The sequence below is a fragment of the Pelmatolapia mariae genome, linkage group LG14 (genome assembly GCF_036321145.2).
Source record: "Pelmatolapia mariae isolate MD_Pm_ZW linkage group LG14, Pm_UMD_F_2, whole genome shotgun sequence".
Classification (NCBI taxonomy): domain Eukaryota; kingdom Metazoa; phylum Chordata; class Actinopteri; order Cichliformes; family Cichlidae; genus Pelmatolapia; species Pelmatolapia mariae.
The window spans coordinates 29,880,786-29,897,935 of record NC_086239.1 but is presented as its reverse complement, the minus strand read 5'-3'; the positions used below and the strand labels follow the sequence as shown (position 1 = coordinate 29,897,935).

Here is a 17,150-nt window from a genome sequence, read left to right as displayed (position 1 = left end):
TGTTACATTTTTTTTTAAAGCATTGGTTTATGAAATGGTTCAGAAACCCCATGAAAGTGGATTAAATTCTTTAATAACTTCTATATTTTTATGGTCTTTAAAATATAGTTTAGTCGTTTCCCTGTTTGAAGAAGTTAAGAATGCTCCAGTAAACACTCCAGTTGATGCAACTTTGCCCCATGCTGGTAGTCATCCAGCACACTGCCTTAAATATGTGCATTTTTTAGAAATGTTGCACTTTGCCTTCAGACTAAAACTGCATTTGCGAAGAGACATCTAAGAAGCAGGATACTGCTGCTGTCACATTTTTATTTCCTCAAACAATTACCTCATACAGTACCCCGTGCGAACAGATGTCCTTTAAACATCACAATCATCTTATCACGTTTGAATCTTTCCCCTTGATGCTCAAACAAATCAAAAGATATGAGTGGTTGGAAAAGATTATCTGTTTGATGAAGCCTTTGAAGAAGAGACGTACCCAAAACAGTCATGAGAAATAGAAACGTGACTAACATGCATAAATCAAGAATCAGGTTGCCATTCTCACAGATGTTCGTTCCCAAGAACGATGAACCAGTATGTAACCTGTGACTGTATGTAACTGCTGCTTTCTCTTTTTAAAAATGACTTGAGCTAAAAGATATGAAGGCTTCTGTAGCATAACATTTGTGTTACACAGTGATGTCATGTGTAGCATTTTGAATAATGACAGAGCACCATGAGGTCATGAGGGAAACAAGAGAAAGCTGTTTAGACTAATTTTGCATTGACAAAATAAATGTAATCTTTTAGAGACGGCGCTAGCATATACTGTCACACACAGATACACAGTAATGCAAATTCAGCTTAGCGAAGATTGCTGATTCATGTGGTTGCAATTATACTCTTTTCAAAACAAAGACTGTGGCCTCTTGTGGTCTGGGAGCACCAGGAGGAGAAAAAGGGGAGGTATGTCTGTCTCCTGGTTTTCTAAAGAGCTTCCATCTTTCTTTCTTTCTTTTTTTTTTTCTTCCAAATTTGAGCAAACATCAACATATATGATTCACAGCGGGACATGAGGTAACCTTACGCTACACTGTCTTCTCATCTCTTACCTGACCTCAGATCATGACTGCATTCATTAAATATTGGTCTTCAGTTTGTTTTCTCTGTAATCTAAGACATAACAAAAAAAACACAATAGCTCTCACAGACCACACAGGTATTTGTAAATGTGCAGGAGATCAGGATAAGCATAGCTGAGGTGTCTTTTACTTTGAGAGACACTGCTCCCACTTTTATCATGGCTGGAGTAAATTGAGAGCACGGATAGCCACAGATTTACAGCTAAAATCATTGTTTGTGTGTGCATCAAGGTTGAAGGGTCTATCTTCTCTAACCTTGGCAATCAGCAGTAAACCTAAACCTGGAAGTGAGGATGTAGAAGGTAGCACTCACAGGCAACAGCTGCACAGCCCAAGGCCACACATTAAGCCAGCCAACACATAAATGAGACTCTGAAAGAGGGGCTAATGGCTCTCTTTATACTCTAAATATTGCGGGCAGAGGCTGGGGATGTCATGAACCTCATTACTTTAACTTAAGTCGGGTAAAAAAATGAATGAGTTAGGCAGAGGCTATGCCAACATCCTTGAAATACAGTCTTTGAGTTTTTGAAACAAAGGTATGAGGTCCTTATTAACCAGAATGAAATAATTGGCTGCTCTGTATCTGAAGGCCTCTCTCTCAAAAGTACTTTGACCACGTGAAAATGTGTCCTTGAAAAAGCGAGATTACAGCCAGACATTATCCCTTTCCCAGCGCAGTCAGAAGGGAGTTGGTAAAAGGAGGAGTTTTGGACCCCAAAATGTACTTGACTGCAAACACTCCTAACACACTCCTGCAAAAACAGCGTGACAGAAGTATGAAAACAAAATAAAAGAGGTGTTTATGCAGTACTCTCAGCAGGAGCTCACACTGCATCTTAAAGTACTCTACGGGAGAATACTTTCAGTAAGACTTCACCTCCAGCGCTGCTCTACAAAGAAATCTTTCTGTGTTTGACAGAGAGAATGTGAGGTAGGTTGGCGTCATTTAGGGTAAAGACGATGGGGAAGACCGAATTGCGTTGCACTCGCTCACTAAATGCAGTGAGAAAACCTCACTGAAGTAAACCGGCGCCTTGAATTTGAAATTCAAGTTGATAGTTCTGTGAGTGTTGAATTTGTTACACTCGTGTACTGACCTTTGCGTATACCTGCATAGCTGCTGGACAGGCCATTCCGCTTCTTTCGGTGTCTGTACAACCAGATGCTGAAGACCATGAGGATAATCCAACAAGCAGCTCCTATGCCTGCTATAAATGCCGGCTGTTTGACCACATCTGAGATCTGCTGGGACAGGGGGTTCTCCTGGTTCACTGTGTCTGTCATTCGGCCAGAAGCATCTAGAACAGTGAGAACAAAATAGAAATTATTTTTTGTGCTTTTTGCGATTATTAGACAGCATATTAGTAGACAGAAAAGCAGTGAAAGTGTGTGGTGGGACTTGACCCCAGGCCGCTGCATTTCAGCCATGTGGCAGTGCTAAAACTGGCACCCACAAAGTAGAAATGATTGAAGAAGCAGTATATTTTGTCTTGCAAATTTTGGATGGGACAAGTGAAATAATGTGAGTTGGGAATGTGAAAACAACATTATTCAAAGCTGAAACTAAACCATGTGGAAAAAGACTGAAATAGAGAAATACATTTAAAATAAATGGAGCCTGCACAATACATAAATAGGGATATTCTTTCTCCTGGTACATAAAAAGATTCTTCATCTCAGCGGGTATGTATGAGGCTGGGGTTGTTGTGGAAAAGGAGTTTTTTCTATAATTCAAAAGGCTTTCATTGCAAATCCCAGTCAACAATAGCAGGTGAGCATATAAAAGCAACCAGAGACATTCAAACAGAGCCTGTGCAGCATAACAGCCTGATGGAAGCGGCTAGGAAAACAGACATCATTCACACTGAGCAATAGTGGTATCATAATCATATAAATAAATCCAAAGAGATCAAGCTCAAACACAGACACCACAGTAATTAGCAAACCGGGGCACATCTGTGGAAAAACTGAGGTGTGAATGCCTTGAAGCCGGTTTCACTGTGAAATGCGCTGCTGCAAAGATGCTGGCTGTACAGCTGCTCACAACAACAGCCTGCTCTCGGTCTGTTTTTCTCATCTGTCTATTCTCCCTCATACGTGACACATGAAAGATTTCTTTGACTTGCCCCAACCCCTGTCACTCTGAAATTTCTTCATGTTCTCGTTACTTTGTCTTCATCTCTTTTTCTCGCGTCTTTCATGTTGTAGCCACTCTTCTAAACTGGCACTCTTAGCCAGAAGCAAAAACACTTCCCAAAAGAAACCAGCTCGCTGCCTTTACCCCTTCCGTATCTTACTTTGTCTCAGGCACTGAGGCTACGTCTCCATTTGGCTGCATCCCTTCTTACTTTGCCGTCTTCTCAATTTGTGGCTCTGTCTGACCGAGGGAACGTAGCATGTCAATGTGACTAAGCAGCCCACAAGGGACTGTACAGGTATCTAGGCCGGGATGACGTATACAAGCTCTGAGTGTGACAAATGCATTTGGGTGAAGCGCTGGTCCCCGAGGCACATTGTTCCAGTGCAGTGTTGGAACATGGCAACAATCACCACAGGAACTCTTCAAGTGAGATAAATTGTATCAGTCACAGCCAATGCTTCTTCATGCCCATCCCAGCCCACTCAATCACACATTTGAAACCAGATGGAGCTCTTTCTCTCGCTGCCTCATCCTGCTATTCATGTGTTTTCCATCTCTCCCGAGTAGGCCAGCTCAGAGCTTTGGGGAATAAAAACTGACAAAATATCTCCAAATATTTGTCCATCTAGACTAAAAGAACAAAAAACAATAAGTAAATTACAACAACTGGCCTCTGAAGCAGGTTCCGCTGTGTGTCTTAGCATTAATAACATGTCATGTCTGAGCCCGGAGTGCAGGATTCATTATTGCCTTTGTTGTCTGAAGCGAAGCAGAGGCAGAAAACATTGCATCCTTGACTGGAGAATGGAGCAGGGTGCGGCAGTCAGCTCAACAGCTCTGCCACACAGGAATTTAATGTGCCTGTGTTGATCGTACTGCCAGCTACTGTAAACTAAAACTATTTCAGACTATGCAAAAGCTGTATAAGACCCCCTGTCATTCAGACTCATCAGACTCCCGTGTGGCAGGTTTGATGATGTTTTTCTAACAATAATCACTCCAATTATAGTTTTAAAACATCGCTGATGATAAAAAAGAAGACAGGCAGAGGCTTGCACATGGCTGTTCCCATAAAGAAGGGCATTACATAACTGTCTGTTTACTTGGCATTAAGTCCTTTCTCTCTAAAGCTCTTAATTTAAGATGTCTGGATTAATGCCATAATTATTTGTCAAATATTTGGACTTCACTCAGTTGTGAGGATTGGCAGAAGACAAAGGCACTGAAGTAATGTTTTTAAAAAAGGAAAAGAGGGGAGAGAAGCAACAGTTGTTTCTACTCACCGAGCTGAAAGAAAGTGACATCACTCTTGACCCCTGGACCTGCACCAGTGCTGGCTGCTACCTCCACACTGTAGCGGATCCCCGGGGCCAGACTGGGAATCAGCACGGAGAAGGTTGAGCCATCAACTGTACGGTTGATGTGGTACCTAGTCTCATTCCCCAAGCACCAAATCTGCCATAACAGAGACAAAGATGAAGTGGAGATTGAGGCAATGTTATGAGCGTTTCGTGAGAACATTTAGTTTGGTAGCTGCCACTGGTCTTGTGCTCTTATAATAGGCTGGGGCCATTTTAGCACAATGTGGGTATTGTGTTTCATCTCTGAGGTAGGAAAACATGTTATAACTTACAACGTTTTACAGAATATGCTCAACACAGGCTTATTATTACTTGAGGTAGTCATAACATGTCACGGAGCAGTCTCAAACCAATTAAAAACAGTAATCATCTCCATAACCCAATTTTAGCAGAAGCTTAGAGCTGCGAGTCCCTAGAAGGACGGCTGTCTCACAGACAAACTCCAACAGGGTCACAGAAGTATACTTTAACCTGGGATTAGGACTCAGAGACATCTACATCCTGTACCTCTGTCAGTCTGTTTTCTTTACCCCTCACCTCCTTCCACCAGTTAACTGTGTTAATATGCTCACTTCATCCAGCGTGTGTGTTTTTGCACTTCTGTGATGAAAACTACAAAGGCTTAAAATTTCCTGTGCATCTTAAAAATTGTGGTGAGAAGCAGTGCCGCTGGGAACTGAGCTCAGTAATGAGCAGGGAACACTCTCGAACTGTACTTAAAAACCATGAAATTACTCTAAAGTCTATCAGCAGAAAACATTTACCTGGAAAATTAACAGTGGCTTAACTTTTTCACAGGCTCTGCCTCATCTCCCTTTTTGCCACTCACCTATATTTCTTGTGACTCATAAAGGCTTTCCAATTAAAATAAAGGACTTCCACAGCATAATGTATGACAGGAGAGTGCTGTCCTATATTGGCCATTGTTAAAGTGCGAATATTATCTGGTAAAGAGGTAGGGCAGGGGACTAATAGAGTTGTTACAGAAAGAAAGATACTGAGGTCTTTTGCTTTATGTCTTTTGCCAAAAGTTTACTCTCATTCTTATACACACACTACACTGATGTCTCTACTACATCTTTATTGACAGCAGGCAATAAAGGCAAGTAGTTTGTTCTCCAAAGGAAACTTCTCATTTTCATTAATACCACTACAATCAAATATTATAATAACATAACATAACATAATTTCCCCTAAACTCATAAAAAAAACTAACATTCCATTTCTACTTCACACACACATCTGTAATCACAGCTTAAAGCCTCACTACAGCCCAGCAAATAATAAAAGATAATAATAACATTTTGGTGAAAAATATACAACACTGATAGATTTTTACTACGATTTCACTTTTGAAATGCCACAAGATGTGTGAATTTACCACCTCCACCAGATGGCACTGTTTCACAACTGTTTCCACTAGCTTTCCAACTTTCCTGTCTGAGCTTTTGTCAGCAGACACTGAGAGGTGTACAAAGGTATGCCTCATCTAGGAATTCATTACCTTTCCATGTCTATGTATTGTCTCTTTCTCTGTTATTCTTTTATCTGAGCATCTTCACCTCTGTTTTGTCTCCTTTGTGTCTCTTTCTGAACAGTCCCACTTGCTCAGACCTGAGGTAACTGCTGGCTGTTTGGGTTTTTTTTTCTTCCTTGTTACCTTGTACTCCTGGACCACCCCATTCTGCTCCTCTTCTGGAGGGGGTTGCCAGGAGACGATGATGGCAGTCCCATTGTCCCCACTCTCTGTCACTGTAACCTTACGAGGAGGGGCACTGGGGGCTGGGGAGGTAGACAAAAGAAAAAAATGTTCATATATGATAGGGGAAAAAAAAGCCTAAGTGCCTACAGTCTCTCCCTGCTTTCTCTGTGCAATTTAGCTGTCAGAATTTCTTCTGTGTGTGACTAAAGCTCATGTGTGAACAAATGACTAATTATCAAATTTATAAGCATTTTTTTAATCTGAAACATCACTTTGCTAAATGTAAGTGGTTTTTTGGGGGTAAAAGCAAACAACTGTTATTCAGAATAGACAGTTATAGTGCTGGGGCATATGCTGCTGTGTGAGCGCCAACCTGTGATGGTAATTAAGCGCACAAAAAAGAAAAAAAAAGTCACAGTGTGCGTGAGTGTTACAAACAGACATTTTGCTGCTTATGAGAAAACAAACGTTATGTTTAGAACTCCAGAAACAATTATCGACACAATTGGAAACAAAGGAGAATCCAGCAGAAAAAGATCAAAACACTCCCACACATGCAACACAGAAAAACGCACGCACTCCAGTAAACACTCTGCACTACAAATTAAAATTTGCAGTTGGGTTTAAACCAAACCTCACAAGTCTGCCACAACCACACCCTTATGAAAAATGAGTATAACACTTGCACTGGAGTGTTGTATATTGCTCGCCATACCCAAGCATGCGTGAATACAACACAGTTAACGATAACATAATCCTGCCTGCTGCCAGCAGCTGTTGTATTCTCTCACACATGCAAGTCGTGCATATAAAACAGTGTAAACATGAAAACATGCATGCACACATGCAAGCACTGAAGCACTCTCGCACACAGCCGTACACATTTACACCCTCCCCACCTTCCTCCAGCGTCCTGCCAATTTTGACATCACTGTCTGTTCCCTGGAATTCATTGAAGAAGGGGCGGACTTTGAATTCGTATGTGATGCCCTTCCGAAGGTGCGGCACGACGGCGCTGCCCTCCCCAGGGGTTCGCACCTCAAACACGGCCCATTCACTCCTCTGTTGCCCCTCTGGTGAAGGCCTGTACATCACCTTGTAGCCCTGGATGTACTGTGACTGCTGCTCCACCTAGTGAACGCAACAGGAACAGAGGCAAAGGTGGTGTCAGCTTAACTGGATCATGCATGTCACAAGTAACAGTGGAAAATGATACGGCAGCGTAATAAACTCTAGCATCACTGGACAGCCATGGATTCATGCAACTGATACGCCAGACGCAGATGGAATGGGGTGCTAACTCATCACATCACCCCTCTGTTTATCCATCCCCATCTTCTACATTTCTCCTTTCGAAAGTCTGTCTATGCGCCATTTGGAGCAGCAGTGATTTGTGCAAACCACACTATGAGGTCATTGGCCAAAGGTTCCTCCAAGTCTGGAGCTGCTTAAATAGGCCCAGACTCCCAGAACTGCCTGTCTCATCCTGTCCTGCTCTCTACTGACTGCTAAAGTCAGGAAAGAGAATAAAAGTACACCTTTATACAGGAAGTAGTAGTAGTAGTAGCAGTAGTAAAAAACAAAAACAAACAAACACACAAACAAAACAAATGGTGTGTAGCTGAATAAAGACATTTTTTTTCAATCATAGTGATAATTAATGTTACTTCCAACATGGTTAAAGAAAAGAATAACTGCTAACCAGTATGCTAATATCCCTATGAGTCCCTGTGGAAGGCAGGCAGCACTGGCTTGTAAAGATTTTAGTGATTTCTTTATCCCTCCCCCATAAAATATGCTGCTGGCTCAGGTGGTCTTCATTAAGCTGAAAACTGTGCAAGCATTTACCACAACACAAAGGAAAATGTAAAACCAAGAAACTGCACATTGAGAATAGATTTAACCCCACAAAACAAGGAAGTTGTGGTGCTCCCTCCTGTCATGTCTTTTACTGGAACATTCCAGCGAGACAGAGCAACTGGGCAGTAATGGTTTAAATCAGTCTTGACATGTCAGTATCCTTTTTACGTTTCCTAAGCCCCATTTATCACTCACTATGGCACTTCATAATACCAGGGAATGCTGGGGTGGCCTTGTGTCAAAAGACAGAACTGGGATTGTTTTTACCCCTTGGTGACCCCCATCCTATAGTCTAATATCTACTATGCAAGGAAGTTGGTGGAGCACAAAAACGTATTTGCATTGTTCCAAAAAGATACATTTGCCAGATTAGTTATAGAAGGCCATTGGTACTTGTTATTTAGCTTTTACCAGCAAAGAAAAATCACCACGAGCTGCCGTTTCTACTTCTTCCTCAACCACCTATCCGTTTTAACATCTGTAAGCCATTTCTACTTTAGAGCATAAGTTGGCAGCTTCTTCCTTCTCACTCGTATTATTTTAACAGCCATCAAGTGTTTTCAATCTTAGATGGCACAGTCTGGCATGGCACACACTGCTATATAGCACTACATGGCCTGTTGCAAGAGGTTGTGCTCTGAAGTCTAGCTTTTGGGTGGATGAGTGGTCCGCTATAGACAGAACTGCAAATCTTTGGTTTCTGGCCAGCTGACCAGTTCAGACTGATGCCAGATGGACGCCAAGAAAACTTGGATTGTGTTCCATGCTGCTTTCTGCAGTGTCCTTTCTCTGTACGATGCTAGGATGTTAGTACATCTGCTCGGCTGAGTGGTCTGACAAATTGACCATAGGCCTATAACTAAACTAACCTTGAAGCTCTAGTGACGAGCTATACCAACGATCCACTCTGCAATCTGATCCTGAGAAAAAACAAACTACAACAGTCCATTCATTGCTAAAATTATACTCACTGTCCACTGAACCCTGACAGATGAGGAGGAGAGAATAGTGGGGTTGTGCAGGTGGATGACCGCATCTCCTAGCTCCCTCTGAATCTGACGATGGTCCACACCCTGACTGGTGGGAGGGATATCTGTGTGGAGGTGAACAAAAATGAAAAATAGTGGTCATATTTTAAAACTCCAAATGTGACATTATTATATTTTTAAATTTACATCAATAAGAATTTATTATATAGTTCTCACCTTGTGTTTTCACAGCATCAGTGATTGGACTGGGATCGCTCAGCCCATAGGCATTGGCTGCCCGTACTAAGAAGAGGTAGACTGCACTGGGCTTCAAGCCCTTCAGTACAAATGACTCAGTTTTCACATGCTCTGCCAAGGTCTGCCAGCTGCTTCCTGATGCATGACTGTGGACACACCACAAAGAGAATTAAGATTTAAAAAGCTTTCAATGAAGCCCTCCAGTTATTAGTTTGTTCATGGCCAAGCTTTACCTGAAGGCTTCTATGATATAGGAAGTGGGCGTGGCTCCAGCATTAAGGTTAGGTTTCCAGGAAAGCGTGACAGAGCTACGTGTAACATCAGTGACCTCAGGTTTGGAAGGAGCGCTGGGGATCAGGTTTGGGTCAGTAGGTCTGTTTGGCTGGAATGGGGCCCCAGATTCTAAATGCAGAACAGAGAAAGGCAAATAATAAGGAAAACATAGTCTACTGCTGTTTTCCAAAACCAGGGGAATGTGGAACATCTCCAAGGCTTATGTCTCTTGTTCTCCTTCAGTTTAAATAAACACAATCACCAAAATAAACGAGAAAAAAAGAATACACTTGTTAGTAAAGTGGTTAGGCTTACCTTGGACCTCTAAATAGGCTTTCCAAGAGGCCTCTCCACTGGGTGTGGAGGCAGTGCAGGTGTAGGTGCCAGTGTCACTGAGCTGAAAGAGGAGGAGGATATTGGAGGATATTTGTTTAAATGGAAATTATTTAAATGTGTCCCACGGTTTCCTGAACTGGGCTCTGCCTCTTGTTATCTTCACCCTACCATCATTGCTTTTGCTTATTGACATGCTGAAGGAGTCTGTAGCAGGCAGCTGTCATTGCCTGATAATCTCAATATCATCTCCTTTTGAGCAGAAACTGGGGGAAAGCAGCTGGAAAGGCCAAAAGTGGCAGAGCATTCCTAGTCAAATGGAAAAGATTTTCACAGGATCATACACTAATTGGAGACCTTTTCTCCCTTTGCCATCCACCTGAATGCCAAACATGAAAGCGACTGCTCTGTGCAACACATGTGGTATATGTTTAAACATTGATTCATGATTCATGTGCTTGTAGATGTACTGTAACTTTGCCAGACAAAGACAAGGTTCACTTGCATTTTGGAAAATGTGAACCATTGTGCAGCAAATGGGTAATTTAGTATATTTGTGGAACTGGGCATAACTGGAAAAGGGCTTATTTGTCTTTCTTTCTGACTAGTTTGTTTTGAATAAAAATAAAATTGTAATAAAATTCTATTAATGCATTAGATTCAGGGGAAAGATTTCTTTCAATTAAAATGCAGCAATTTAAGAAAAACTGAAGTAACACATGTTCTCTTTAAAAAATAAAGTCAAAGTTCCGGACATCTGGATCTGGATCCAACCAAAAACAAATCAGAATTTCTTGGCCCTTAGCCTGAATTTCCTCCTAATTTAACTGAGATTTGTTGACAAGTTTCTAAGATATTCAGCTCAATGGCATGCTAATAAGCCAAACATGAAACAGAAACATGATGGCACAGATTATAAAAAGGTACATTTTTAAAACTGTCTGTTCTGTCAGCTGGAGTCTATGCCTCTGCTTGATACTAATAACTCTGTTACAGTTTGTTAGTGATTGATGCTATTCTGACACTACTGTGCTTATGTTTAGACAGAGTAAAACAGAAAAAAATGAAAAAGATAAATGTTTGAATCATGAAGTATAAGCATATCCTGTCGACAGACCTCTGCAGATACTTTCCCCCACCCAAATAGGAAGAAATTTCATTAAAACAGTAACCTGCAAAACAATATGAATAAAATATATTACCCCACACATCAAAAACATCTTCATTAAAATATTGTCTGGTATAAATGACAAGTTCATTAATGTAAAGTGCCTGCAGAGTTTACTCTTCTACAGCAGGGGAAGGGTTCAAATGCATCTCCTTTCCTGCCTGGCGGCCCAGTCGCACTGCAATCTTGTCACCACAAGACGTGCCGGCATTCATCAGAACGCCACAAAATGACGTGACCTCTGACCCTGTGACGCCTCCATCTGGAAGACACATCGTTACCCCCTCCTTGTCTCTACCTATAAGTGTGTTCAGCATCACACAGCTTGCCATGACACATAGACGTGAGCACACGCACACACACGCAGCCCACAGCGTCTGCTGACTGACAAGAACTACAGACTGTTCAACTTCACAGACTCCATTTCAGATCTGCGGCAACTGACTGACAGCCTGCTGAGGGTTGGCTGCTGGCAGGCAACACATGCTTTATTTACCAACCAGCAGGGGTTTGCCAAGCACATTATGCATGTTATATGGGCAACCTTGAAGTCTATTTTAAATGGATTGAAATCATGTATTATATATAGTGTATATAAATACATGGCAAGTTAGCAGATTTTGAGTGAAATTATGAACAGCAGTGGGTACTATGCCTTCCTTTAACTTTGCTTGACATTAAAAACTGACTTTTTTTAAACGTGTCCAGGCGTCTCACCTTTGCATAGCGTATCTGCAGTGCACCTGTGTCCAGTTGCTTGACCCTGGAGTCATGTGTGGACACTAAGACGCCGTCCTTCCTCCACAGGATGGTGGGTGTAGGGTTACCAGATGTCACACAGTTCAGAACAACCGTGCCATCCACAGCCACCGTCTGATTGGTTGGGCCTTGGCGGATGACTGGTGGCGGGCGGTCTGACACAACTGTGGAAGCAGGAAGGAAAATGGGCAATTATGTGGATGGCGCAAATCTGTGAAGGTTTCATGTGGTGTAGCGGGGAAAGAAAAGACATGACAGTTATATCCAGCTTGTGGGAGTAAACACACAAAAGGTATAGAACGGTGAGAATTGGGTAAACAACCTTGTAACAATGAAAGAATGGGAAAACTGCAAGGGTAGCAGGAGTGGAATTAAATTCAATTTTAAGAACTGGAAGCAATTTTCTAATCATTCAACAGCAGGAGTCCAACTTAGCCAAATAAAAACAGTGTAATTAAAATGAAAGCGGCTCAGATACTTCAGTCCTCTCGCTGCAGATCCACCAGACGAATAGCAGTATACATAAAAACGCTTGTAGCCAGCAATTCCCTGGCCCATCCCCCTGCCATAAAACACCAAACAGGGAAAAAAGGCTTAAAAAAACAAACAAAAAAAAAAACATCTAGCCAGAACAGACAAAGGTATTAGCATGAGGATGTTTAAACTCCTCCCTGTCTCACAGCCTGTGAACCCCGGGTGTTCAACACAAATCAAACAAAGACACAGAGTAAAAGCGTGTGTTTGACAGAAAAAGGATGTAATACACAGAAAACGGCGGAAGACTTTAAATAATTTCTGCCGTTTGTGATTCATCATATTCCTACTATAGGTTTTCTGCCTCCCCCTGATTATCATTATTATTCATAGCACTATTGATGACCACTGCTGTCAGCCCCACTGATTTACTAGCAAGTTGCATTCAGTGAGAAGAACTCAAATTAATATCTAACACAGTGTAAAAGCAACACATAATGATATATGTATGTGTGCGTAGATCTTCAGAACCATGCTGTGGTGTAATCTGTGGGCTGCTTTGTCTTTGCTTTTGTGCCGGGGATGGTGCAATTACTAAAACACTGTCAGCATGACCTGTAATTACCAAATCTGCCTGCGGAGAAGTGGTGGCCTCAGAGCGGCCTGCTCACTTTAATAACTGTTATTATTATCCAGAGAGCACGACAGAATGAGAGAGAGAGGAGGACGTAGATTTGGAGCACGCCATTGTAGGTCTTAAATGAAGAAGGACATTTGTTAAATGAAGGGATGAATCTAGGTGTGTCATAGACAAACTAATAGCTGCCCAGATTACTGTGGGAATGGTGGAAGTGAAGCCAAGGTTAGTCCACCAGGCTTGTCAGGGATTGGCTAGAAGGGTAATTAGAGGACCCAATCCAGACCTCACCACATGGCTACAGTCTTCCAACAGTAGACAGCAGCAAGCCAGCCATGGAATACTGAAGGAGACATTAGCCAGTGTGAAGCCAGCGAAGCCAAGTACTGCGCCACGGTCTGGGTGCACAGGCACCAGAGAGTCTCTACCTCTGACAGGAACACAACGAACTGGCCAGACCAGACCTCACAAACCTCACTTTGGATATTAATATGCTCTGAAGCAAAGCCACAGCATTACATTTGAACAGCATTATACCAATGAACCAAAGATTATCTGAAATTCCGAAGTATTATCCGACATATTCCTCTAAATTTCCTCTTAGTGTTCCTAATTCTCTCTCAGGCTTTGTTATATGCAAAAAGGGTGTTTAAAAGAAGTTTGCCTACCATCTGTGACCTCTAGCAGAGCCTTGGTGATCACACTGCCAGCAATGTTGAGGGCCTGGCAGCTGTAGTATCCCCCATCTGAGCGCACAGCATCAGTGATGGTCAGATCCCCAGTCTGAGACACTGAAAATCGACTGGAGGGTTGAGGAGGTTGGTAGGAGAACAGCAGGTTCTAGAATGGATGAAAAAGGATTACATGTGATCACCATTTTAGTATTTCCTTGAGCAAATCAACTGGACAGATGGAAGATTTAATTCTAAAATGATAGCCAATCATGTGAAATAAGCTTACAAATAGTTATTTACAAAGCTTTTTGAGATGAAAACTTTTACTGCAGTTTATTTTATTTACCTGACTGCCTTCCCGCTGCCAGAAAATGGCCGGTTGTGGGTTTCCAGTGGCCTCACACTGGAAGGTGACAGTTCTGCCAACTCCAACCACCTGGTTCTTCGGTCTTACCACAAATGCTGGCGGTACTGGAGGACAGCCATGAAAATGGTTAGCCAATGAATAGACAAACACACTACTGCCTATTACATTTATCACAGTATTATAGTTACAAGAGGGTCTGAGTTCTATGTATAAAAGACAGAGGAAATGTAAGTGCAGGCCAATGTTCTTGTATTTAATCTGTTATTGAATCCGGCTCGTTTTCAAAACTTTGCATGATGTGTGCACAGCAGATCAAACAGTATGCTGATCAAATGCAAAAATGCAAGCATATTATTGTTGTAATGAATAGAAAAAACAAGGCTCAATCCTGTGCCCCTCATTTGCATGGGCAAGGGCATGGACCATTAAAATTTACATGGAAATGGGGAATAAATTTAAGCCATCTGTCCATGCTGACACCCTCCAGTAGTGCAGACCTCAACCACAATGCCATATCCATGCATGTTAATGACAAAGTCCATCTCAGACAAAGTGTGGTGACACAGACCAATGTCACATGGTGACACTAGTCTCGGTCTGTGAGGACAAATAACCTGTATGTAGAGGTCGAGAGGCAGCCCAGTTTACGCTTTTAATACCAAAAGCGCTATGGATATGCCCTCAAATGATACAACTCTGCACACATTTTCATCTTTTTTTACACAGTGGCTGTATAATACATAAGAAAAGCAATCTGAAAACTGTCACTTGAAATACAGAAATAATTTGTCCATGAATAAGATGGGGTTTGGTAATGCATAAAAGGGGAAAATAATAGAATGAAATGGTGCAGCTTTACCTTGGAGGCCCAAGCTGAGTGTACTTTTTTTTTTTTTTTTTTTTTTTACCCATTAATGTCCTTTTGCCACTGTTGCCCGTGACAACTGAAACATGAGTGCTGATTGGATGGTGGAGAGGTGATGTGAGGAGAATGGAGGGGGGTTGTGACAGCTTCCTGTCTCTGTCAGGGCGGTGAATAGGTGACGGGTGACATTTCAACTTACCAGACACAACTAAAAAGGAAACAAAAACACAACAAAAATCCAAAGGTGAATAAATAAATATTAAACAGCATGACACAAAGAGGAGAGACAAGGAAAACAATGTGATGTCCACATGTACAAATAATCATGCCATCATCAGTAAAACATGTCATATTTCATACTTCACTCAAACCCTAGGGACCACACGATAACATGCAGCAAAGAATAATTCCTGTGAACGAGTCAGAAAGGCATTGAAATGCATCTGATTCAATGTGATTTTAATTTTGGAAGGTGTTCAAGGACAGGAAAAATGGCAGACTAAGTGAAATAAAAAGGCACAGAGATATGAAGCACACAGACCAGATGTTTTATGCTCAGCAACATCAAGCTTTGTTTATCCTTTTTCCTCTTGTTCCAGGTGTTGTGTGAAGGTGAACATCCCTACACCCTTAATGAGGTTTAGAGCACCCTTAGGAATGGCTACACCACGGTCTCTTAAATGTAGCCTTGCAAATGTACCCCAGGACTATAAAAACACAAGGTGAATGTTAACTGTCACTCTCCGGTCATAAATCTCCCCCAGCCAATCACTCACCTTATCTAATCTGTCTGCTTCAACGGCTCCCTCGGAAACATAAACGCTGTCAGTCAGAGTAATGACCAACCTCTTCCTCCTCCCCCTGCCTATCGCTGGCCTTTAAAATGCAAATAGCACGCACTTCAAACAAACCTAGAAGACGCTCAGCACTATCCATGTGTGAGATGCTCCAGGAACACACAGTCATGTGAACATACACAACACCCCCTTCACCTTGCAACGCTTCCACACACCCATTCATGTGTGTCTAAGCCTTTAATTAGGTAACCCTACTTCTCCCATGCTGCTGTGATCACAATTGTGGACCTGGTGGGAGAGGAGATCTTTAAACCTGACCTGGCTACTTTGTTGTGAGCTTTCTTCTGGCTCACAGAGCAGAGGTTAGTCTATCAATAAGCTGATCAGAGCAGCCGAGGAAAACACACCGAGCACTGTGGCATCCAGCCCAATAGGAGGCAGACTATGTACCGAAGACCACAGCAGAGATATTTATAGGGGTTTGATCGAGACTGCTGTTCAGTGGGCCTGTCATCAACACAAGACTCAGGCTGCATGCAGAGGATTTGGCCTGATTAATAGCAGCTCCCACTGGGAGATGTACATCATACTTTATTCTGTCCCTCGCTGAGATTTTGTATTCTGTACATGAGCCGAAGTGGAGATCTCACAACAACAGGCAAATATTTATTATCACAGGTTTTGGTATTTATTATAACTAACTGCACACACAAAGCCGGCGGGAAAGTTCCTCTCATTGACTCTGTTTTGGCACCAGTTCCAAGTCTCCTTCCAGACCCTTTACATGGGTTATTAGCAGCGCTGCTCTGGGGACCACCATTGCATTCAAGACCTTTCTGCACATAAATCATGGCTAAGGACAAACTTAACCAGCTGAGAAATAATAACACATCGACTTTTTTAAAATTCTGTGCACGACAATGTGAAACAATGTTTAAATTCCTATGCCATTCACTAGCAAACTCTAATTAACAAACATACTGCATAAACATTGTCCCCATGCCCACTGTAGTGTGTTTTTTTTTCTAATTCTTAAACCTTATAGATTTTGTATTCTCATAACTTAATGAATAGCTGAACAAACCATTTCAGGACTACATTCTCAAGTGGCTTAGATTAGCTATTTTACAATCAACGTATAAATAGAGCTGGTGACTTGGCCAATTCTGTGTTTCTTCCATCAATCAAATGGATATTTCACTTGACATATTTATAAGACCAGAGGAGCTGTAGCAGACTGACAAACACATGTGTAAGACAATAATTCACTGATTAAGTTAGTAATGAGAGCAGAGCGCATTGAAAGAAAAATAGCCCCAGGCGCCACTTTCACAATGTCGTCATTGTTCGCTGACAATCTCACCACAGAAAGTGTGAAAATCTC

The 17,150-nt window shown here is 41.9% G+C and overlaps 1 protein-coding gene across 3 annotated transcripts in view; it reads right to left on the bottom strand.

Moving 5' to 3' along the window:
• Positions 1 to 17,150, bottom strand: part of robo1 (roundabout, axon guidance receptor, homolog 1 (Drosophila)) — a 126,680-nt gene that overhangs the window by 16,778 nt on the left and 92,752 nt on the right. For 2 of the 3 annotated variants that reach the window (XM_063492729.1, XM_063492732.1), the window contains exons 7-17: positions 14,084 to 14,208; positions 13,732 to 13,903; positions 11,911 to 12,116; positions 10,008 to 10,089; positions 9,653 to 9,821; positions 9,399 to 9,565; positions 9,165 to 9,286; positions 7,233 to 7,464; positions 6,292 to 6,413; positions 4,554 to 4,725; positions 2,228 to 2,428 (exon numbers count right to left, since the gene is read on the bottom strand). In XM_063492729.1, coding sequence (XP_063348799.1) covers positions 2,228 to 2,428; positions 4,554 to 4,725; positions 6,292 to 6,413; positions 7,233 to 7,464; positions 9,165 to 9,286; positions 9,399 to 9,565; positions 9,653 to 9,821; positions 10,008 to 10,089; positions 11,911 to 12,116; positions 13,732 to 13,903; positions 14,084 to 14,208 — 1,770 coding nt within the window. The remainder of the gene's footprint in view (positions 1 to 2,227; positions 2,429 to 4,553; positions 4,726 to 6,291; positions 6,414 to 7,232; positions 7,465 to 9,164; positions 9,287 to 9,398; positions 9,566 to 9,652; positions 9,822 to 10,007; positions 10,090 to 11,910; positions 12,117 to 13,731; positions 13,904 to 14,083; positions 14,209 to 17,150) is intronic. The other variant, XM_063492730.1, reaches the window with a different exon arrangement.